We start from the raw sequence: 24,718 nt of genomic DNA, 5'->3' as shown, positions 1-24,718 counted from the left end.
ATGAAAACCCATCTTCCTGCAAACCTCAGAAAGTTCAATTTCCAAAAGCTAACCTGGCGGCTGGAAGACAGTATCTTAATAAGAAAAGAAGTCTTTAGGTCGAAGTTTAGAGTTAAAAAAGATGTTGTCAACAGATCAGTTAATGCCCAGTACTATGCTGTCAACATTCAAGATCGAAATCTCAATATTCGACCATTGGCAGCAATGCGCAGCATTCAAGTCTGCCTCAGGGATGCCACAGGTTTCCAGGAGAAGGATTTCTGATTCTGGGAAGTATAAAAAAAAAAAAATTAAAAATTTAAAAATTTAAAAATTTTCTGAAGTCGTGGTTTATGACTCCTGTTGGAAGTATAGTTCACTTTTTAATATTAATACGTACAAACCATTTGTTTTGAGGAAACTGCTCCCTGGACCTGTTAAAACATGGCCTTTTTTTTTTTTTTTTTTTTTTTCTTTTTTTCTGGTCAAGAAACCATGGCCTTATGAATTAGTTTCAACCCCAGTGTGTTCTAAATAGGCTTCCTAATATATCTATCCAATCTAATCTCCGTTTCTCACGGTGGAAAACCTCAGACAAGAGCCAACATAGACACCCCACAAATGTTAGCATAATTCCAACGCAGCCCCCTTCCCCGTCTCCTTCACTCTTTTTAAATAGTCTGTAACTCTTCTACATAAAAAAGATCAATGCAACACTTCATTAGGGGTTTTCCCCACACAAGAAAAGACCATGGCTTCATTATATCACTGTTATTGAAGTTACAATAAAAGACCGTATGTCATCCCAAGTATCAAGATTAATGAATAAGCTAGACTTGCAAAACTGTAAAAAGACAACCACAAAGTGAGACAAGGTTTTTCTTTTTCCTTCCCTTTTTGGCATAACAAACTGACAAGAAGATAAAAGGAAAGCTACACTTCTTTGGGGTTTTTCCCACACAAAAGAACCATGGCTTCATTGCGAACTGAATCCAAGGAGCTGCACCACATGTTTACCTTAAGGTAATACATCCAACAATTCATGAAAGGGCAAAAGAACTCATGATATGCACTAGAGCATTTGAATACCTCGACCTGAAACTGCCACTTCCAGAAAGTTGCTTGCAAAAGCAAATTCTAGAAACCCCTAGAGAATAATCACATCATATACAACAGAGTGAAGATTGCTCCCACCGCATAAGCCAGCAATAAAACCTAGAATACTTGAAGCAGCAAAAGTCACATTCTAAGTTACAGCAGTCAACATACAACTTGACAATTTCATTCCAGCAGGAGAGGGAAGGATTCCAACCACATATGCATTCCTATAAATCCCATACATGTACTAAAGCCAAATCCATGCAACTGTGGTAAATCGACCTTCTGATTGTTACCCAGGGTAACAGGTGATCATTACGCATACACCATCGGGGGTTGAACAGTCAAGATGAGATGGGCTCATATGGAAAAGAAAGCCATGGGTGCTTCAAAGCTTCAGATGCTGTTGGTCGCTTCTTTGGGTTTATTTCAAGGAGATGGGCAACAAAGTCAATGAAACCTTGGTCTCCCATCGGTAACCGATGCCGTAGGGATGTTTTCTTGGGAATCAAGTATTCCAGTCTATTGGTCTCCTGAAAAAAATAACAGGCAAAATCACAAAATGCTATGATCACAAAACCCCAACAACGTAACAAAAATAATTTCACTATTTATTTGAATGTGACTACTCTTTTTCTAATATAGAGTTCGGGTGTGTTGGAGGAGAGCATAATGGGAGATAAAAACAAAAAATAAAAGACTTGCAGGGTTTACTAGCAAGATGCTCAGGGCCATAGGGTCCTTCAATTCCAGGTTAAATAAAAAATTAACAGAGAAATATAAACCCAATTTCAATACACAAACATTCATGGAGTACAAGGGGAGACACAAGCATGACACTTGAGATCAATTACTCAATCAATTCATCCAATAGATAGAGTTAATAAATGGCCCAATTGATAACCCTCTTAAGGGATACAACCAGTACAAAGAAACATATTTTCATGAGAAGCTTCCAGTCTTTTTTAAGGAAAAAATGGTTATGGTATGTTTCTTGTATGTGTTCTGAAATTGAAGACAGCATTAGCAACCTTGAGTTCTCATTTTTTTTTTCCCTGACAGAAATTTCCATTGATTTCACCTATTTTCTTCTTGGGACAAGACAGGGTTCTCTACAATGACATGGTAGACGAATAAAAAGGGATTTAGCATGGCTCGGTAGCGTTTGTTTTCGGTACAAAATGTCACAGGTTCAAATCCTGTCATCCTAACCTATTACTTATTCTCTGGGCAGTACGATGGATTAATTGAGGCCAATTAAAATTGGACATAGATAACTTCTCATTAGATGATACCATATGCATGTGGTCAACAATTTTCTGCCACGGTGTGGAGGTTTACCAGAGTCCCAACGCCCCCAACCCCCCAGCCAAAAAAAGGAAACACACCCATGCACACGCACACACATTACACTATGCATGCAACAAATCTGAGTAAGCTAAAGCTGAAACTGGAAGTAGTTTAGCTCCAATGAACCCACAAACAGAAAGTAGAAAATAAGGACAGAAGTTAGTAATTTAAGGGTCAGAGATAAACCAACCACCAGAACTATGATCAGCCTTGGTTTTAATTGTACCTTGTATGGTAAGGTAACAACAACTGTAAGTTCCAATCAATTTCAATGGTTGGAATGGAAGGTATAATGGTGGTCATCAAAATTGAAACTAATCTCAGAAATTAGAAGTTCTATGCAGTAGAACAATCTAGCAAGCTGATGACTCTCAAACTTTGATCACGTGGAGTCCTCAGGAAGGTAGATGAAACTATGCTGTGAATTTAAGGTGAAATATGATGGTTGGATCTCCAGCTGTGAGGATGGACTAAAAAAAAAGTTTTTTATGTTTTAATTGCGGGATAAGTGGACAGATGGTTGGATGGATAAATGAAGGGAAGGTAAGATGAGACAGTAGGCTAGTTAACCCAACAGGGTTTGTGAAATGGAAGAAGAGATTCAATTTAATCAGTCAAAACAGTAGTAACCACACACCTGTCAAATGAAAGGTTCCAGCAGCAATATAACACACCAGTTTGGGTAGAGTCTGTTCTCAGTTTGAAGGTTCTCTTCAGTCCACCAGTACAAGCAATTCGATGGTGACCTCATCACTCAGCAACAAATTTTAGTCTCCAGAAAAGGTAGAAACTCAAACAGGGAAAAAGCCAGCAGCAATAAAATAGAAAGTAGGGAATAGAAGGCTTGGGGGTAGCTAGGTTCCTCTGTGAAATCCAGCCCAAACCTAGCCAGGACACCCTATCTATTTTGGGTGAAGAATGGTTAGTTTAATGTTACATCTTGAAGTTGGACCTTGATTTCAGTGTTCTATCTCCTTCTCTCTTTTCTTCTTCTTACTGTTCTATCTTGATGTTTTGATTGTGGAGAAGGTGTTACACTACTGTAACTACCTATTCTCTAATCTCCTTATGTCTCAGAGTGAACCCCCAATCACTCTATGCATTCCTTGAAACCACATGGTGAATCTCCTCAATTCTTCACTAATTTTGATTGAATTTTGGACAGCATGATCATTCTACTGTAGCTTCTTTTCTAATTAATGTTTAACATGTTTGATCTTAGCCTTTACTGCTGTTCTAATGTATTTCATCTATTTGAATCAATTCCCCTTTCTTTCTAGCCATTTTAGCCTTCTATGTTGACCATTGATATAAGCATTCTAATAAGTTTCTATTTTTGATTCCTCTCATTCTAGGATTAGTACTCTTTTGATTTTCTATTTAGTTATTCTTGCCTCTGATATGTTCTTGATATTCCATTAGAGTGAAGCCTTGTTCTCTCTAATTCTTCCCTTGAATCCATGATGAGTTTGCTATGAGAACCATGTTGTTTCCAATTTATAAAGTACTGATTTTTGGACCATGGATGATGCCCAATTCATGCTAGATAATCTTAGTATGTTTGTGTGAAGTTCCCTTTCGAATTTCGGATCAATCGGACTTCAAACGAAGAAGTTATGACCAAAACAGTGCAATCTGTACCTTGCTGTCTCCATTGGTCGACTGATTGGTCGATTGGAGCCAGTAGACCAATCCAATCGACCAATGAGATCTGTTTTGCAGATTTAGGTCTTTCTTGCTCTATTTAAGTCAAATCTCGGGATTACTTCGTCTCCTCTGCCTCCTAAGCCTCTGGAACGAGTTAGAACTCCATTCTAATCAATTTCCTTGCATCCTTGGTTGATCCCTCGCAAGAACTCATGTAATCTTCTTCCTCTTGCATCAAAGGTATGTCTACCCTCTCTTCTTCTTCTCCATCTCTGATTTTCTTTCCTTTATGGGTTGAGATAGTAGAGAAGATGCTGCATTCTCTGTTGCAAACATCCCTTTATTCGTCTCTCATGATTTCCTAAGGATTAGTGGCTAATGCAATGATCTTAATCATGATCATTGCAAGCTTTTGAAGGAATCATGGTCTAAATCATGATCTTGTCTTCGTTCATCTTTAGATTCAAATTCTAATCTTCTTAGATTTGTTTTATTGATCATATTAGTAGTCAATCGCTGTGTTTTCTTTACAAGAGTTGTAACCTATCAATCTCTAGTTCTTTCTTCTTAATCATACCATGCTTTCTTCAAAAACCATGATTGATATATTTATGGTAAGTTTTGTTTCCTAATTTGTGTCTTTAGATTTTTTATCAATGATAGTGTTAGGTTGTTCCTTAGCACTAGAATACTATCATGATGATTCCTTTCTTGTTTGGTGGCGTTTCGAATCACAAAATTCAGATTTCGGACCAAAAATCCTTGTTTTTGTCTGTCACTGACCCTATTGGTCGACTGGGCCAGTAGACCAATCCAATCGACCAATGAGGACAATAACCTCATATTTGGTTTGTTTTGGATGATTTGATCTCTTACCTTCTAGGTTTCTTTCCTAATATGATATATATACTTGTTTAGGACCTTCTTGCCAAGTTTGGGAAGATTCTCCTTGATCCTTGGAGATTCTCTTCAAGTTATATAAGGTAAGGATGGTTACTTCTATAATAGCATAGATTGTGTGATTTTAGTTTCTATATTAGAATCTTTCGGATTTGTTACCATAATTAGATTCTTTTATGAACATATTACTGTTGTATTTACTTCAATTACAATAGTATTATTTACTAGCTTTCTTTAGTTTATGAATGTCTTTATTTGTTAACTGTATATGAGATGGATCTTATTATGGTATATTTTCTATAAACTGTAAATGTATATGATATGATTGATTTGTGATTGTGATTGATTAAGTATGGTTTGGGAAGGAGAGGTGTCATTTTGACACTTCTGTCCTTGGACAACTACGGGAATATTATGGGATGTTTCCGGAGATGCCCTTTGGACACCTTCCTAAACTGTTGGATGACATATTTAGGGCTGTCTAGTAGTGTTTGGCTAGGATGTCCCGTTATGTCCGACCCTAATCGGAGGGGTATTGAGACCGAACGACCCGTGGTAGCAATGGAGATTCGTGGGCGCTCAAGACCGGTAACCAATCCGTGAGAGGACATGGATCATATTGTGGATACTCGAAAGAGGTCATTTATTGGTAGGGTTGCATATGGTTAGACTTGGGCTCACGGGCGCACAAGACCGGTAATCAACCCGTGAGAAGACGTGAGAGCTTCCCATTTACCATATGTGGATGACCTATAGGGTTAATGAGTCCGTAGTCAGGGACTATGAGGACTCTAGTGTGAAGGATACCAGAAAGGATCGCCAGGGGCGAGGAATGGACGTATCTGGATCTGACTTGATGTAACTAAGTAGGAGACTTGCATTTGGCTAGGCTTTTACCTTGACATGCGCCAGTACTTAGACCAAACGGTGATGTGAGAGAGAGGTGACTTCTTTAAGAATGTCTCATCACACAACGCCTTTTGGTAGTGGGTCCGGCATCCCTCGGGACATTCCATGGCTGGGGGTGACTTAGGACTTAGCCGATCTTATTACTAAAGAGTCAACATGAACAATTAGAACTTGGCCGGATTTAAAATGTGGTCCTTTTTTGGATAGACATCCATTCTCACAAATAAATCGTCCCAAGCTAATTATTGTGGATGTCTCTTCACAATAATCGTGATGGAGAAAATACCAATTCAAATTGAATGAATTCAAAATGATGTTAACGGTGCTATGACTTACAGCATGTCTGCCAATAGAGACCAGCATACATAGAGTTAGATTCATACATTCATTGTTTGTCTCATACCATGTTGCATTTATGTTTATGTTGAAATCCTGCCATTTATGTTATTATGGATTTAACTGCCTTACTGGGTTTCTTTCGAAACTCACTCCTTTTGTACCATATCTTTTGTTAGACTTCTCTGCAGGTTTGGAATATGATGACGGTCCATATAAGGAAGGGTAAGGTGAAGAAGATGAAGACTGAAGATGAAGAAGAGCCGACTGAAAATGTGGATTAGATTTCTCTTGTTTCTTTTAGACTTATCTTTTACTTTACTTGTATTAGCTTAGAGCTTTACTTAGATTTCGATCTACCTTCCGCATAAGTTGTGGGGTATATTTCCGCTATACTCTACACTTGTCTTTGTTTGGTATCTTTTTATTCCGCACTCTGATATTCTTAGTGATCCTTCTGAGATCTTTTCTTGAATTTTATTATTAACTTATTAGAATACAATGATTTGTTTTTGCTTTTGATTATGTTATTGTGCTAAATGGATATGATCGTTCCTAAACTTGATCTTTTGGGCTATGGATCACTTCCCTGGGTAGTCCAGATAGGGTACCGGCTGGGGGGGATGTGACATCCTCAATCCTAGGTGTTAGCTCTCAATAGCAGGCCCTAGGCCTTTTATCACTCATTCAAGAAACAAAAGAATAAACTCAAAGCAGAACTCCAAATAAGCAGTAAACTAAATTCTGGAGCTGAGAACATCCTAGATTAAAATAGAAAGCAGATATTCTAATAAATAAACTGATCCTCAGCTCTAAAAATAGAAACAACTTCACAGCAACTTAGAAAATAACCAGAATAGGACCCAAGTAAAAATAGGTCTTCAGTCCTCTAAAGCAGCAGATGCAAGTGGACCCCATAAATCATCCATAATTCATTCACAACCAAGACAAAAAAGTTGGATATGACACTGTTCATATAAACAGTGTCATAGTGGTACAGGTTAACTTGCCTCATCCTGTCATGGGCCTCTTTAACTTTATAAAACTCAAACCTAATCGCACCCCATCTCTCACTGATGTGAATGCCATGCTGTTTGGCAAGAAAGACCCTCGGGTACTCTGGTCAACTGTAGTTGCCGACTTAAACTTCCAGAAGGACCAAAAAAGGTAAAAACACTGTTCATATGAACAGTGTCATAGTGGTACAGGTTAACTTGCCTCATCCTGTCATGGGCCTCTTTAACTTTATAAAACTCAAACCTAATCGCACCCCATCTCTTGCTGATGTGGATGCCATGCTGTTTGGCAAGGACCCTGGGGTACTCTGGTCAACCGTAGTTGCTGACTTAAACTTCCAGAAGGGCCAAAAAAGGTAAAAACACTGTTCATATGGTTAACCTGTACCACTAGGTCCATTTGCTAATGTAAATAACCACTCTTATTTTTATGATGGTACTTCTCAACCTTTGATGTACATTTATATATTTAAAGAATAAAAATAAATAGGTACAAAGTGGTATATCAATTAAATTACCAGTTTCAATAGATAATCATCAAAAGGAAAGGCACTCGCCTGTGGGTTTTTTTTTTTTTTTTTTTTTGGGGGGGGGGGGGGAGAGGTCACCTGGTTCCTTTCATAAACCATGTGGTTTTTGGTGAAATATTTGTGTGTGTCTCGTCCCTTTGCAAGCATGTCTTGGTCAATAGGACCAATGATTCCAATTACACGTGCTAGAAGGGTTGCAGGCGAATCATTTTGGAAGAGAACCTGCAGAGAAAAAAAAATCAAAGTTACTGCCATTTGAAACCTAAAGTTCATGACAAATCATTCCAAGGAAACAGAGTAAACAAGGTAATCTGGATATTTATTGATGAAAGAAGCAATACTACTATCATCATCACATGTCGAGTATGATACATCCAGCTTGATTATAATAACAATTCTTCAAAGGAATTAAACACAAGTTAGTGGGTAACAAGACTAAGAGCAGTTGAAACTCACATAAGTTCTCAACTTTCCGCACATTTTTATAATGACTCAAAAACTTGATAATCAAGGTCAAAAAGCAAAAAACAAAAAAATAGTGGTCCATGTTTGGACATAAATCATTTTCAACAAATTCTTTAAAGAATCAAATAATCAACAACTCTTGATCATATATAAATCACAGGAAAAGAAGCAACTATGGTTAGTAGTCAATGGGTGATGTAACCCCCAAATCCAGGACCAAATAATAGGATCACCCAAATTTGTATTCAGCAGTAAATTAGGATCTTAACCCCTGTAATTAGGGCTACCGAGGGTAGTGGACAGATGGAGAGCAGCTGTTTGAGGGCTAAAACACCCTGTGGCTATAGGGTTTTAACTCATAAACCCTGCAGCTAACGGTTCAGCAGATCTAGAAATGATTTTGTATTGATGGGGGGAAAAAGAATGGGGTTCAACCAGGGTTGGGGATGGAAGGGAATACCTCGGGTTTTGACAGAATTTATTTTCAGAATTAATTCCCAAAGCTAGGGTTTTTAAAATTAGGGTTTCCTAATATTCTAGGGTTTCTAGAGGGTGGCTAGGGTTAGGGTCAAAGACTCAAAGGTACAGGAGGGGGTAGGGGAGTTGAATCCAAAAGGAAATTGGATTCAGGTGAATGGTTGAAGAGATGTTGGCGTTCAAAGGTTTAGGGTTTTAGTGTTTCTGCGAAGACAACTTGCAGAAGTCTAGGGTTTGAGTTAGGGGAAAGGGGCTGTGGTTGGGATCGGAGGGTGATGTAACCCAGGGTCTCTGGGTTATAGATTCTCCAGGATCCTCTTAAATAAGAACCAGCACATATTATTCATCTAAAAAAAAAACCAGCAGCACATATTAGGGCTCTGGTAGGCTCGGCTAGGGTTAGGGAAGGGGAGGGGTCTTGCTGTCTTGCAGTGCTGAACTGATTGAGAAGCTGTTCCACACTTACAGAACCTACGTTTAGGTATTCTTGGATGTGGGGGAAGGTCTGGATTATTTGTGAGGGAAGATGAAGTGCAGAATTTTCAGACCTCAGGGAAATACCGTTTAGATGGTCCGATCGGGCTGAAACTGTTTTTTTTTTGGGGCGGGAGGTCACCAAGGTTGGGGGATAATGTTCCTAAAGTTTGATCTAACAGTTAGATTGCCATAGATCTGGCCCTGAATTTTAGGTCCAGGAAAAAGTCCAAAAATTGCAGACACACGGCGATATGTTGAGGGCACATTAGGGTGATATATCACGGACACACGGCGATACGTTGAGGTGTCGCTGGGGGCGACACGAAACCCCCCAGCGACACGATATTCTCCATAAATCGGCGATATATCGCTGAGAAATTGGCAATAAATAGAGGAATTCGGGCGAATTTTGCCCGAATTTCTAACTCGAGTTTTTTTAATTTTCTCTCTCCTGTCCCACTTCTCCAGAGCTTCTCTCCTTCCACGCAAGACGACTAGGATCAAATGGTTGACAATAATGCTAGGAAAGAAAAAGATCGAGACCATGTCTTGGTTTCTATCAGGTCAGCGTCGAGGGAGAGTACACCAACTAGTTGGCTACGTAAAAAGAGAGTGGGCTAAAAAAAGGGCATTTTTGAATGAAAAGATTCTCTTTCTACACTGACGACATATCTTGCCTCTTCCTTCTTTGCCTGCCAATAAATATTCCTTCCTTTTCGACTGGTGGGACAAAGTCGCATTGATTGAATCAGCTCTGGCCTTCGCGGATAAAAGTGAGGAGGTTTACTCGTCAGTTACCGCTTATTGGGACATGCAAGAAGTTGAGTTTCTTTGCTTTCTTTCATCACAGTAGGTGGAAAAATAAAGAGTCAAAGCAGCAGACCAGTAGTAAAGTATCATTATCCACCTTTACAGACATTTATGAAGAAGGTTCTATTTAACACATCGAGCAGGAAGAGCAGGCAACGAAGTTGTCGATTGAAGGTGCTCTCTTCTCTACTCCGTCACATAGGATAGAGGCTCACTCTGCATCTATAGTTTACTCAGCTTCTTATGCATCTTCTGTCTCGTCTCTTGGTTTCAGGGAGCTAGGGAGCAAGAGCTCTCCCCCGAAAGTAGCTCTGACGGAGGGAAGTGGGCTTCATTCAATGGAATGCTTTGTTGGTTCAGCTCCAAGGGTCTCTCTCTTATTTTTCGCACTTTTCACCATATTTTGGTCCGATCTTCGACATCTACGTGTACATCTTGCTTCGTTATTGCCGGATATCACGTTGTTTCTGTCGATCAGGAGGGGGTTCGCACAAATTTGGGAGTTTTTTCATCAAACATGAAATCATTCTTCTCCAACTAATTTTTGACAAAATGCATGCTTATAATGATGTTGGATGATTATGAAATTAATATATGTTGAATACCATGAGCCGATCTATGATCTCACGGAGTTGGAATTTTTTTCCACAAAGTAATTTATTTTTTTATTTTTGTGAGTAGAAAATTATATTTTGATTATCTTGTATGATTACTTTTTAAGTGATATAAATGTTGTATGGGTATAGAAAAAAACATATGTGGAACTCGTGAGCCGATATACAGAATCACGGATTCACGGAATTGAAATTTTTTTGATCCAATAAATAATTAATTTATTTTTCAAAAAATATTAAAATATTAATAAAAATATCAATAATTATAAAAAATGGAAAAAATAGGGGGAAATGGGAAAAAATGTTTTGAAAATTATGGAATAATTATGTAAGTATTTTTCAACTGTTGGATGTGTTGCCCATGTGGCTTCATCGCCGGTTTTGATATGGGCAGCCTATTTTTTTTGCCGAGAAAATTGTAAAAAATTATTTTGTATTTAAAAATAAGATGAAGAATTGCTAGTTAATACTTAATACTTTGTATTTAATACTTAATAGTTATATACTTATACAGTATGCACTTATGCTTAGGTACATCAATACATGATTACATATTTACATCATACATGCAATATTCGTATATGATTGTTTATTTGTGTATAGAAAATTATTTTGATGTTGTTATTTGTTAAGTGACTTATGCGGTTATGCCATCATTTTGAATGCAACAATCATCATGTCTGCTGGTGGGAGTCAGAGGGGAGCTGGGTCTTCCCAGGGTGGACGGGGACAGACACAGGGACAGGCCCAGCCACAGGGACAGCCTGAGAGAGCAGCAGTAGGAGGGATAACTGACCCAGCAAGGCAATACTGTGTGTGGCTATTGATGGAGACAAAAATAAAACACAGTGTAATTTTTGTGAGAGAAGAATATACTCAGGTGGCATCAGCAGGTTCAAGGGTCACATCACTAGGAGTTCAAAGGATGTGACTACATACACAGAGGCCCATCAAGATGTAGTGAAGGCACTTAGGGATTTACAAAAACAGAAAGGGAAGAAGAAAGATGATCGGAGGAGAGTCAACAGAGCACTAGAAGGAGAACACTTCAAATAGAAAACCCTAGGTTGCTTCCTCGATCATGTGGATGTCCCTTAGCATTGATGAGAATCTCTACAACACCTAGGTCTTAAACAGCAACACACCGCTCATTTGTATTTTGAAGTCTGAGAACTTAATTATATTACATGTAGATGCCTAGTATTTATAACCTTGAACTAACTTTTCTAGTTTTACCCATAAATAGAAACTAACTTGAATTTAATTAGGACTCTTACTAATAACCTATTAAGGACTGTTTACTCATGTGTGTTAGGCCCTTGATAAGGATTTTTAACGAAGGTGTATCAGGGCCTGATAAGGTTTATTTAATTAAGTACATTATTCATAATAGACCTGACCTAATTTAAACAAAATAAATTTCCTTTTTTTCATACTTAGCTTATGGGCCCATCAAATAGGCCCATGACCACATAAACCTGCTGAAGAGAGGCCAACACCAACAGGCAACATTAAGTTGATTTCCAAGGAAAAATTGGCCAATTTTGTGCAGGATCTACATCACAAACATATTGTTGAATACACTCTATTTTTTATTTTAATTGCAATCCAATAATTACAATTATGCCATCAACTTCAAAGGTTTACATTGATCACAAGTTTGCAATTACTCAAGAAGTATGGTTTATTCATTGTTTTGCCATTCAGCCCTTTTCTTTTGAGAAAAATCTCTTGTTTTTGGCATAGAAAAAAAGTGAAAATCAAGTTTTGACCAAGTGAAAATGGGAAACCTAGGTGGGAAACTGAGAAATTTCGAGGAAACTTAAAGATTTTTCGTGCAAGTTTTGACATGAAGTTTCGTCAGATTTTAGGGAGTATTTTAGGGTGGGACTTTGCATTTAAGCTAATTAGAGTATAAAGAAAACATTGACTGTATTTTGCAAAAAAAGTCAAATGTAGATATGTCATTCAATGTACATAACATCAATGTAGAATTGTTCAAAAAGTAGACTATAAACTTAACTACTTAAGTACATAACATTTAATATATAATTTCTAACTCCAAAACATCAAATAAAAAGTAATAGACAATAAAAGGAAAGTACAACTTAGTGCCAAGAGGAGTGCCAAGAGTGGATCCATCTTGTGAACAGAGTAGTATTATGCCTGTAACATCATCTCCTCCAACCAACGAACATAGACATCCCATGACATTTTATGCCTATGGCTGTCAAGGTAATCGACAACTATAACTATAAGTCTGGTCATCAACATACCTAAGATAAATAGTCTGAGGGAATACACAATTTGGATAGGGAAGTCCTGATGGAGGGGGTATTTGTTGTGGTATTTGGGAAAACATGAAAGAAATAAAAAAATTGAAAATTTGGGAAAACTACAAAACTTACAGGAAAAAGTCTCAGGTTTCCATGTTCCTAGATTTGCAAGAAATTTCCCAAGTTTCCACGAAATTTTCCATGTTTCCCATGAAATTGAGAATTTTTTTTCTCTCATGAACCAGGTTTCGACAAGTTTCGAATTTCAACGAAATTTCAATTGTTTCGATCGAAACTTGAGATTTTTTTCAGTCCCTAGTTTTTCATTTCGAGGTTCCCAAAATGAAAAATTTCGGTGAAAATTTCGCAAGTTTCAACCGAATTTTGTTTTATGGTTTTTGGTAGCCAATAGTGAAGTGCATCAGCAATTAAACTCATGTATAGCTTAAACAGAAGGCAAATTTGACATTCTCACTACAACAATGACTTTCCTTTAGATCATGATGAATCTATGTGTTAGGACCCCTTACGAGCCTAACCAATCTTCCTTTCAGACTTAATAAACAGCAACACAGATTACTCAGATTAATAAATAAAGAACACTAACAAAGCAGGAGAACTGGTTATCATTGCATATGTATTACGATAACAATCCAACTTGAATCACTACAACTGATTCTATTCATCTGCTAACTAATTCATGGAATGATAAAACAAAAACAAGACAAAGCTGCAACTAACACCAGAAGGCTATTCCCTTCTCCTAAGAGGCTCCCTCTCCCCGCAAAATCAACTTGCCATTCCCTTTTCTCCTCCTCCTTCACTTTCCTCTGCTATCCCCCTTATATCCCTTCTTCCATTCAGCCCTGCTGCCACCTGGCAACTCTAACAAACTTGGCTCTCTTAACCACTGTCCTGCTGCCACCTGGCCTGACAATTCTGTCCTTTAGCTCATAATAGAAATGGTGGTGTTTGCCCACTAATGGGTTGCCACTTGGCCTCCCTCTACACCCGCTGCTGGTGTAGTTACCACATCTCCCCTGTTTCATCTATGTTCTGCCCTGTTCCAGCCAAGGCTTCTGCTGTTTTTCTCTGTCTCTTCTTACGTTTATACACTTGTGTAATCAGGGGCGTATCAACACTCCCTCCCTTCAGTTTCACCTTGTTCTCAAGGTGAAATTCAGGAAATTGATTGTGGAGCTCACGAAAATCATCCCAGGAGTTCTCACAGCTTGGCAGCTCTTGCCATTGAATCAGCACTTCCAATGACCCCTTAGTTGAGTAGCGAATGTCTAGGAGTGTCTGTGGGATAAGTTGAAGTTCCCCATCTTCGGTTAGACATGTTGGCAAGGGCTGAGTTGTGATGTTGAGACCCACTACCTTCTTTAATTGTGAAACATGAAAGACCGGATGTACCTTGGAGTCCGGTGGGAGTGTAAGCTTGTAGGCAACTGGACCAATTTGTGCTTCAATGGGGTATGGACCGGTATCGGTGGCTAAGCTTCTCATTGGGACATTTGGCTAACTTCTTGAAGCGGTATGGTTGGAGTTTGAGAAAAACCTCCTCCCCTACTTGATAAGTCACCTCTCTTCGGTGTTGATTTGAAGAAGATCACATACGGTCTTGAGCTAGCCTCTCTTCGGTTGGAGATTGTTCACGCAGGTAAATGTCAACTTCAGCTACTTTGGAATAACTCCCTTCCCACTTGAGTAAAGGTGGGGGCTTACATCCATAGACTATTTGGAATGGTGTCATCTTGGTGGAAGAATGATATGTAGTATTGTACCAATATTCAGCCCAAGGAAGCCAAGTGATCCAGTTTTTTTGTTGTCTCGCACAAAAGCAACGGAGATATATCTCAAGGCCTCGATTCACTACTTCCGTTTGGCCATCTATTTAAGGATGATAAGCACTACTGAATTTCAGGTTGGTTCCAGCTAGACTGAACAGCTCTTTCCAAAAGTTACTCATGAAGACCCTGTCCCGATCTGAAACAATGGACCTTGGAAATCCATGGAGCCTTACTATCTCCCTGGTGAAGGTTACAGCCACATCACTTGCAGAATACGGGTGTGTGAGTGCCATGAAGTGTCCATATTTCGAAAGTCTATCCACCACCACCAATATGGTGTCTCCACCGCGACTTTTAAATAATCCACTGATAAAATCTAAACTGATATCCTCCCAAACTTGGTCCGGTATTGGAAGAGGCTGTAACAACCCTGCTGGCTTCATGGCTTGATGTTTGCTTCGTTGACATGTGTCACAACTTGCCATGTAATTTTTGACAGCCCTCTTCATACCTATCCAATACACAATTGCTGAAATTCTTTTGTAGGTGCGAAAATAGCCAGAGTGGCCCCCAAATGGAGTAGAGTGAAATTCGCTAACAATTTAGGAATCATTTTAGAACCCTCAAGAATGACCAATCGATATTTAAAGAAAAGAGTCCCATTCTTCAACTTATAATCTGAAAATGCAGTAGAACCACCAAGTAATGATTGCATAAGCTGCCTATAGTGTTCAGATGTCTGAAGTTCAGCTTCTAGTTCTTCTCCACCTTCCCATATTGCTGCGGATAGACTAGAACAGTGGATTTGGCCCTCCATTTGTCGAGATAGTGTGTCTGCAGCCTTGTTTTCACACCCCGGTTTGTAAAGGATTTCGAAGTCAAACCCCAACAACTTCATAATCCATTTCTGCTGATCTTCGGCCATTAGCTTTTTATCCAATAAATACTTGAGGCTCCTTTGGTCGGTGCGAACCTTGAAGTGTCTTCCCAAGAGGTAATGGCGCCATTTTTGAATTGCTAACACCACTGCCATTAACTCTTTCTCACAGACTGATGTGGCACGGGCTCGCGGTGATAAGGCTTTACTCCAATAGGCGATAGGATGCCCTTCTTGCATGAGGACAGCTCCTAACCCTACGCCCGATGCATCCGTTTCCACCACAAACTCTTTCGAAAAATCAGGCATAGCAAGTACAGGTACGGAAGTCATCACGGCCTTCAATGCTTCAAAGGTTGTAGTAGCTGAATCATCCCACTGGTAAGCATCTTTCTTCAACAGTTTTGTGAGTGGTGTGGCTATCTTCCCATAATCCCGAACGAATCGCCAATAATACCCCGTGAGGCCAAGGAATCCTTTAAGTGCTCGGACATTTTTCGGAAGTGGCCATTCAACCATGCAACGGATCTTCTATGGATCTGCTAAAACTCCTTCTGCAGAAATTATGTGCCCCAAGTAATCCAATGTTGTTACAGCAAAGGAGCATTTTTTTTTATTCACTACCAAATGATTTTTTGATAGAATGTATAAAACACACCGTTAGTGATCTAAATGATCTTCCATGGTACTGCTGTAGACAAAAATATCATCAAAAAACACTAGCACAAATTTACGTAGGTGTTCACGGAATACCTCGTTCATTAGTGCCTGAAAAGTCGTTGGTGCATTCGAAAGCCCAAAGGGCATTACGAGGAACTCGTAATGTCCATCGTGTGTGCGGAATGCAATCTTCTCTTCATCATTTTCAGCAACTCTAATTTGGTGGTAACCAGATCTGAGATCGAGCTTGCTGAACACCTTTGCGCCCCCTAATTCATCAAGTAACTCGTCTATCGCCGGAATAGGAAATTTGTCAGGTATCATGAGTTTATTAAGTGCCCGATAATCAACACAAAACCCCCATCCTCCGTCTTTCTTCCTCACCAAAAACACTGGGCTGGAATATGGACTTACACTGGGTCGAATTAGTCCAGCAGTTAACATTTCACTGACTAATCTCTCCACCTCATTTTTTTGTGAATGGGGGGTATCTGTATGGCCTGAGGTTTGGTGGGTTACTACCCTCGATCAAGCGTATCGAATGATCTTGTTGTCTTCTTGGCGATAAGTCCCTGGGTTCTGCAAATAGGGATTTAAAATATTCCAATAAAGCACTTACTCTGCTGTCGAGACTAAATGGCTTCGGAACATCTGCCTGCATAGGTTTCAGCCAAATTCCACTTCCCTCTTGTTGTGCTATCTTCCATAATTGGTGTAAAGATGTCTCCAACCTGAGTAGTGTAGGATCCCCTCTTAATTTCACCTGTTTATTCTTCCATTTGAATTGCAGAGTCTGGAGCTTCTAGTTGCTCTGAATATCCCCCAACGATGAAAGCCATTCCACCCCTAAAATCACATTGATTCCACCAAATTCGAATGGTAAGAGTTCCTGTACAAACTGCACGTCTCCGATGCATATGGTAATATCGCGACATACTCCCTGGCCTTGTACGTGCTTACGACCCCCAAAGTGACTTGAAATTGCTTCTTCCCCTCAACTTTCAACCCAATCTGCTGCACCATTTGTTGTGAGATAAAGTTGTGTGTTGCGCCACAGTCGACTAGCAACACCACTGGAATCAAGCCCTGCGAGAGAGGTGTATGATAGTTCAATTTCCGTTAATGGATCAGGTGGCTCTTCCTCGATTTCAATAGGTGCTTCTGCGAGTGCCTCTGTTCCTCCCTGAGTTTCGTCTTTGTGGAGAAGCAAGACTCTCAGTTGCTTCAATGGACATTGGTGACCACGAGTGTAGGGTCCATCACACCGGAAGCATAAGCCTTTATCCATCTACATTTTTATTTCCTCAGGTGTCAACCATTTCGAACGGCCATTGCTACTACTGCTTGCACCGCCGGATGTAGCAAACAAAACACCCTTTGAAGACGACGCACTACTCACTGTGGTTTGCCCTACATTGGGTCAATTAACCACAGTCGAACCGGTACTGGATTGAGTCACTAGACCTGATTAATTGGGCCGTGAGCCAACAGGGTTTGCTCGGTTCAGTGACAGTTCTTTGGGCCGTATTCTGTCCCCAACCACTGATGGGCTGCGCTATTGGAAACTTCTTAAGCCCACAAAGGGTGTTGTTTTTGGCCTCGATGGATTGGGCCATATCCATTGCCTGGGCTAAATTTTTAGGTTGAAATAGGCGCAACTCAGCCTTAATTTCATCGCCCAGTCCAAACAAAAATGCCCCTTGTAACCATTCTTCTTCCTTGGCTCCGGCAGCGGCAGTAAGGGCTTCAAATTGGTTGCGATACTCAACAACCGTATTTCCTTGCCGCAATTCCATGATCGCCTCTTGTGGTGTTCTTGCCTGTGATGAACCGAATCGTTTTCGCAACTCCTGCTTCAACTCCTCCCACGTATGGAAGGGATTCTGTAGTTCTCGGAACTGTACCCACCCGATTGCAGGTCCTTCGAAGCATATCAGTGCTGCCTGTAACTTTTCTGCATCAGTAAGCCCTTGCAACCCAAAATATCTCTCCGCTCTAGCTGACCATCCATTCGGATCTTCTCCATTGAAAATAGGTAACTCCAGATGCCTCAAAAAGAAATCGCAACGTCCCAAGGAAGTTGTGGTCCGTGGTGTCTCCTGTACGATGGCACTCTACAAGTTGTCCCTCACGGATGTTGGTGCCGTTTCGGCCTGTCTTCCCAACGTGATTTCAAGCGATGGGCTATCGGTCTCTAAGGCTTTCCCCTTTGCCAGGTAAGTTCTTAGCTCATTCATGAACGCTACCTGACTTTGTTCTACCTTGTCTATTTTAGAGTCGATCAATGCCAATTGGGTTTGCAAGTCTTTCACACTGTCTTCCAACAATTCAACTCTGGACTCCATTCTACTCCTTACCATTCCCTGAATCGACGCGCTCTGATAGCAGATTGTTAGGACCCCTTACGAGCCTAACCTATCTTCCTTTCAGACTTAATAAACAGCAACAACAGATTACTCAGATTAATAAATAAAGAACACTAACAAAGCAGGAGAACTGGTTATCATTGCATATGTATTACGATAACAATCCAACTTGAATCACTACAACTGATTCTATTCATCGGCTAACTAATTCTTGGAATGATAAAACAAAAACAAGATAAAGCTGCAACTAACACCAGAAGGCTATTCCCTTCTCCTGAGAGGCTCCCTCTCCCCACAAGATCAACTTGTCATTCCCTTTTCTCCTCCTCCTTAACTTTCCTCTGCTATCCCCCTTATATCCCTTCTTCCATTCCCCTGGCAACTCTAACAAACTTGGCTCTCTTAACCACTGTCTTGCTGCCACCTGGCCTGACAATTTTGTCCTTTAGCTCATAACAGAAATGGTGGTGTTTGCCCACTAATGGGTTGCCACTTGGCCTCCCTCTACACCCGCTGCTGGTGTAGCTACCACATCTCCCCTGTTTCATCTATGTTCTGCCCTGTTCCAACCAATGCTTCTACTGTTTTTCTCTGTCTCTTCTTACGTTTATACACTTGTGTAATCAGTGGCGTATCAACATGCACCATTTAGAGGCTTCAAAATAAAGGGAATAATCCAATGCAGCCTGAGATTTCTTCCAACTACAACCCAAAAAAAAAAAAAAAAACACAAAAAAATTAATAAAAAAAGGGAAAATTTCCTTGATCTAATGTATTTAAAAAAGATTTACTTGATAAGGTTGTTTAAAAAAAGTTTTACCTTGATGGGTTTAACTTCGAAAATATTTACCTATCACCAATTTTAATGTTTTTGTTCCTGCCTAAAAAAATTGGCCTTAATTACCAAAATTATCTTTTTAAAGTTTTTTCTTAATAATTTACTCCTAAAATTTATTAACCACCACCACTACTCATGTTTTTCAAAAGTATTTTACGAATTTACTCCTACAATTTTATTCCTCATGTTTTTTTAAATATTTTTTTATAACTCACTCCCACGACTTTGTTACCAATTATCATTTTTTTTTTAATTCTTAGATAATTAACTCCTTAAAAGAAAATAATTAAAAAATAATGAATAATAACAATCATTGTCAAAGTCTAAATAATTTTTAAAATAAATATTGTAAATTTTAGAATTTTCTTCATACCTTAATCCTAAAAAAGGGGGGAAAAGTATTATCATGAATTTTTTATAATTTATTTCTAACAAAATTAAGATACAATGGATAACAAAAATATTGTGAAATTGGTTTAACATAAAGAAAATAAAATCCAAATTGATTTTAAAAGAAATTTCCTAACAACTTGATGATTGATAATTAATGTAGAGTAAATTATTTCATAAGTTGAAAAAATGCGGAATATTAATCAACCTTTAGGAACGAAAAAAACTCTAAAAGGATATTATGAGTAGTTAAGGCCACAGTTTTTATTAGGTGGGAACATAAAACATTAAAATAAATAATAGGCAAATATTTTCAAAATAAAAACTTGTCAAGGAAAAATTTTCTTAAACAACCTTATCAAGTAACTTTTTTTTAAATACAGTAAATTAAGGAAATTCCACCCCCCCCTCCCCCCCCCCCCCCCCCACAAAAAAAAAAAAAAAAGAGAAAAGAAAGAGGAAAAATAGAAAACAAAAATCACCACCACCATATGGACAATATAATGCAACATGAATAGCAGAGCAACATGTAGAAACTAAAAGGTACAACTCGTGGTGATGAAATACCAACAACAAAACCGTACTTAGGCAAAGTTAGTAGACAAGCTGAGATGCAAATTGTAATGGACCAACAGTTCCAACCTACTGATTACAACCAGCATGTAACCTCAAATTTTGTGTACTTCAGGTAGGAAAGAAGTATGTGGTTGACTTCTACTATTTAGCCCTCTAATTCTAAGTTAGATTGGGATGAGGTCGTGATGTAATCACAATTCTAGGGCTAGGGTTTTGTGATTGTTCCCTAGAATTAAGGTTAGGCCAGAGTCAATCCTCTTGAGTCCAGCAAAATAGTGAACAAATCTAGGAATGGGATGGATAAAATTTATAAATTTAGGGTTTGGGTAAAAATTGGAATTAACAAATTCTAATGGGTTGCAGAATTTGGTTAAAAGAGATATGTGGGATAGGTTTAAGGTTTTGTTGAGAGATATGGGATGTCCTAAGGTTGTCAAGAAAAGGGATGGGGTGAATTTGGGTCTACATGGGTATGGTTTGAGACGGTTAGGGGTTGTATGGCAATGATAATGGCACACTAATTCTATGCCATTTGCCCAGTTTGGACCAGAAGTCGCTGAAATCATGTATGGTAAACCGGTCTAAAAATAGTGTGTTGGATACTTGGATCAACAAAAGTGTGTTGAACTGGGTGTTTGGCACACAATTTATGTGCGAACAAGAAGCCTCCAATTTGGAGCTTCTTGGGCACAGAAGCACTTCTGGTAGAAAACGCGGGGCAAAAGAGGGAAGCTGACGGTTAATCGAGGTATCGATGTCATTTGCCCATCTATTTTCAAAAGCCCTAAAACAACACATCTGTGTCTCTCTCAACCCTCTCTCTCTCGACTCTCTCGTCTCTCTCAAGCCCTAAGCAAGCAAAGATTCGCAATCTCTGCATTTTGTAGCCTTCATTCTTGCCATCTCTTTGCAACCAAAGCCGAAGCCCTCTCTCTACAACCAATCTCTCTACAATTGTGTATCAACTGATGTGTATTTACCTTTTTATTTTTTTCATTAAAAAAAAAGTGCTCATTTTGTACATATTATACAAGATTTTGTGCCCATTTGCCAAATAAACGTGCCCATCTGTGCCCAACCATACAAGATTTCAGTACCGATTATGTGCCCAATTTGTCCAATTTGGTACTGAAGCATAAAAAGTTCATTCTATGCCGAATTGGGAAAATTGGCACAGAATCATTGCCATACAACGCCTTAGAGACCGGCAAATTTGGTATGGTTGGATTTTGGGATGGCTAGGGTTTTAACAAATTCTTATGCACTGGTTTAAGACTCTTAATCACTACGGGTTGTAACAAATCAGCATGGGTTGTGTTTAGAGATACCTAGTCTTACCCTAGGGTGATCAAGGAAGCTTGCAATTGAGTATGGGAGGGTTCTAGGGATCTTGAAAAATTCTTGGGCACTCTTTCTTTCTTTCTTTCTTTCTTTTTCTTTTCTTTCTTCTCTCTTTTCTATCTTTTCTTTTCTTTTTTTAGGTTCAGATCTGTTGCAAGAAGGGGAAAAGAGAGGGGCCGAATGGAGAAAAAAGGGGAGGGGGAGGGGGAGGGGGAGGATAGGGGTATTGTTTAGAATTGCTGGAAGGGTGGGGGAGGGGCCTAGCGGAAATCACAAAGGTGGGAGGGGGCTGTTAGGGCTGTCGAAGGGTTGGGAGAGGGGAGGGAGTGCTTGCACAAGGAAAGGGAGGGGTGGGTGATGGTGTTCAGTGAGAAAAAAGGAAGGGGAAGGGGGTAGTGCAGCTCTACTTACTTGAGGAAATTGCTGGTCTGTTGAACTGATGCTGGAGATTGGAAGATCCCGCTGAATCTTGAAGAAGATGACCCTCAAAACCTACCGTGGCCCTCTCAAGAAGACCACAAGTCAATTCCCCCAAATTCAGATTATTATTCAATTCAACGTCCTTTACAATGAGATGGATGGGCCATTTATAACCTTACAAATGGAGGGAAATATTTAAAACTCTAACTGGGAATTAAAGATTGACTCAACTGGGGAACCCTTTATAGACTAGGCTCCCCCTTACAACCAATTAAATAACATCCACAAAATAATGAAGCAAACTTGCATATAAATAGCTAATTATCCAAAAGGAATCTTAATTTAAAATTGATTCCTAATGGCATTCGAAGTCTAACTAGGACTCAACTGACTCAAACAAGGAAATAAAATCATATTTGGACTCACAAAAATTCTGGAATAAAAATACTTAGCTAATCAAGTGGGGGAAATTGACCAAATTGCCCCCAGGGGTTTCTGGCCAGCCCCTAGGCGTGCCACTTGGGCCTATGGGCCCATTTTAGAGTTTCGGCCAGGGGTAGGTAGACTTCTTACTTGCATCAGGAAGTCCCAGTGGCCCGCACTGATTCCGTCCACAGATTAGTACCACACTTGCAACTAGCACACTATCTACTATTGAGGAAGCAATCCAAATGGCATATAAGGTCGAGGAAATTTGAGGAAACCATATAATCGAAGGAGTCTCCAGGAACATTCTAGGAGTAATAAATTTCGTTCACTGCAGCCTTCTACACAAAAGAAGTCCATTTTGGTTAGCAAACCATAAGTCAGAGGTTCATCTATGACATCTTCAAGTCCTATCAAATGGCCTAATCAACAATATTCCCCACCTCTCAGTGGTTTTGAGTCTTCCAGACAACTTAATATTCTATGGCCAAGTGTTTTACCAATTAGCCCTAGGGACATATAGTACTCAATGTCCTAACATTGATAAAGAAACTTCAATCCCTTATATTCCTCAAGAGCATTTTAGATTCTAATTGCAATCCAATAATTACAATTTGAATTCACTGACAAAGCAGCCAACAAATGAAGGTATCAGTAATAATAATGATGACGACCCATATGCTTGTGATGTCCTTCACCCTGTTTTGATTACTCACAAAATATTGAAGATGAACATCGATGTCAAAGCAGCATCCTCCAGACACGTTTGTAATGAAATACCAAGAATGCACTATGGCAATCACTAGTGATCGTTGCACAAATGTTCTCTCTGTAAGTTGGGATTTTAGGCAGTGCCACATCCAAACCCCTACAATGTTGCATGGGCAACAGTAACCTGAAGATTATTTGTAGATGATTGGTTAACTAGTCTAGTGGTGTATTAGCAATAATACAATGCAAAACCCTCCCTTGATGGTCTGTCATATTCTTCTTGTACAACCAAGGCTATTTGAAAAAAAGATCAAAATTTAGGCCATGCAAATAAAGTACACCTTCGAGCATGGCACAAAACCATGAAGTTTTTTCTTGCCAAGGAGCTTACTGACATTAAGCTCAAGAATGTAGTAGGCTCATTCCTCCTCCAGCGAGTTGTTTCAAATGGTCTCCTTGGCCCCTTTCCAAACTTGACAGAGACAAGTTCTTCCCAAAGGGGGAGAGGTACTAAGCAACCTTCGGTTGGCTGGACCAAGATGACCCACTTTGGAGACCCAAACCAGGGGGGTGGCCATATTGGTAAATCACATTGAGCTTCTAATTTTGTTTCATGTTTCAAATGAGGGTTATTATGGAACATTTCTTTTTTCAATTGCTTTCTATTTTACGCAAGGCCTATGGCGTTATTTATTTCACTGTAACCGTACAGTACTCAGTATTATTCAGTTTGACTATTGAGGAACTAGTAGGGAAGCTCCAGGGTGAGAGAGCGTCTGTGTTTGAATATGTTTTCCTACTTCCCCTTCTTCCTATTCTTCCGTCTCCCACTAAAGTCCATCATAACAGGCCCTTCTCAATTCTGCACCAGTGACCGTAAACAACTTATGCACAGTTAAGTTTAGAGTACTACTATTGAACTTTCCAGGCATTCCAACCCCCACCTTTTATGGATTCGGGCCCTACAAGCATATATTTATGCCAGAAATCGAGTCAAAAGTACATTATCGATGATCCAAAAGAACCTTCTACCAAAACTACCTGTGGTGATGGATGTGCGAGAGCTTTATGACCAAAATATAGTGGAACAGTCTTAAACCGTGGTTTCAAATGATACATTTCACAATCTGGCCAAGCATATGTGGAACATCTGCATGAAAGATTTCTCAAGAGAAGCACATCTTCCAAATGTATAAATAATCTCCATTACACACTTCAGTTTCAAAAAGGAAAAAAATCATTATGCGAATGTTTTCTTACACTTACTGAGGCATGGTTAAAGGACTACAAATGCATCCGACCACAAATGGAGTTCTGTGCAGGGTAAGGACCCATGTCATGACCGCATATAGGGAGATTTTTCTTGAATCTGGCTTTGGAATAAGGTTATAGTTGCTGTCGTATCTCAAGGTCTATTGATTTTAATGCTTCATTCC

The 24,718-nt window shown here is 39.4% G+C and overlaps 1 protein-coding gene across 2 annotated transcripts in view; it reads right to left on the bottom strand.

Moving 5' to 3' along the window:
- Positions 1 to 662: 662 nt before the first annotated feature.
- LOC149011263 (uncharacterized) overlaps positions 663 to 24,718 on the bottom strand; it is a 63,582-nt gene continuing 39,526 nt past the window's right edge. Inside the window, exons 7-8 of one of the 2 annotated variants that reach the window (XM_089163915.1) lie at positions 7,844 to 7,987; positions 663 to 1,610 (exon numbers count right to left, since the gene is read on the bottom strand). In XM_089163915.1, coding sequence (XP_089020041.1) covers positions 1,422 to 1,610; positions 7,844 to 7,987 — 333 coding nt within the window. In that variant the 3' untranslated portion in view covers positions 663 to 1,421. The remainder of the gene's footprint in view (positions 1,611 to 7,843; positions 7,988 to 24,718) is intronic. The other variant, XM_089163913.1, reaches the window with a different exon arrangement.

The sequence above is a fragment of the Hakea prostrata genome, chromosome 7 (assembly GCF_041222555.1).
Source record: "Hakea prostrata isolate BN-2017 chromosome 7, UWA_Hpros_2, whole genome shotgun sequence".
NCBI lineage: Eukaryota > Viridiplantae > Streptophyta > Magnoliopsida > Proteales > Proteaceae > Hakea > Hakea prostrata.
The sequence above is the reverse complement of the archived record's forward strand: the minus strand, read 5'-3'. Positions and strand labels throughout refer to the sequence as shown.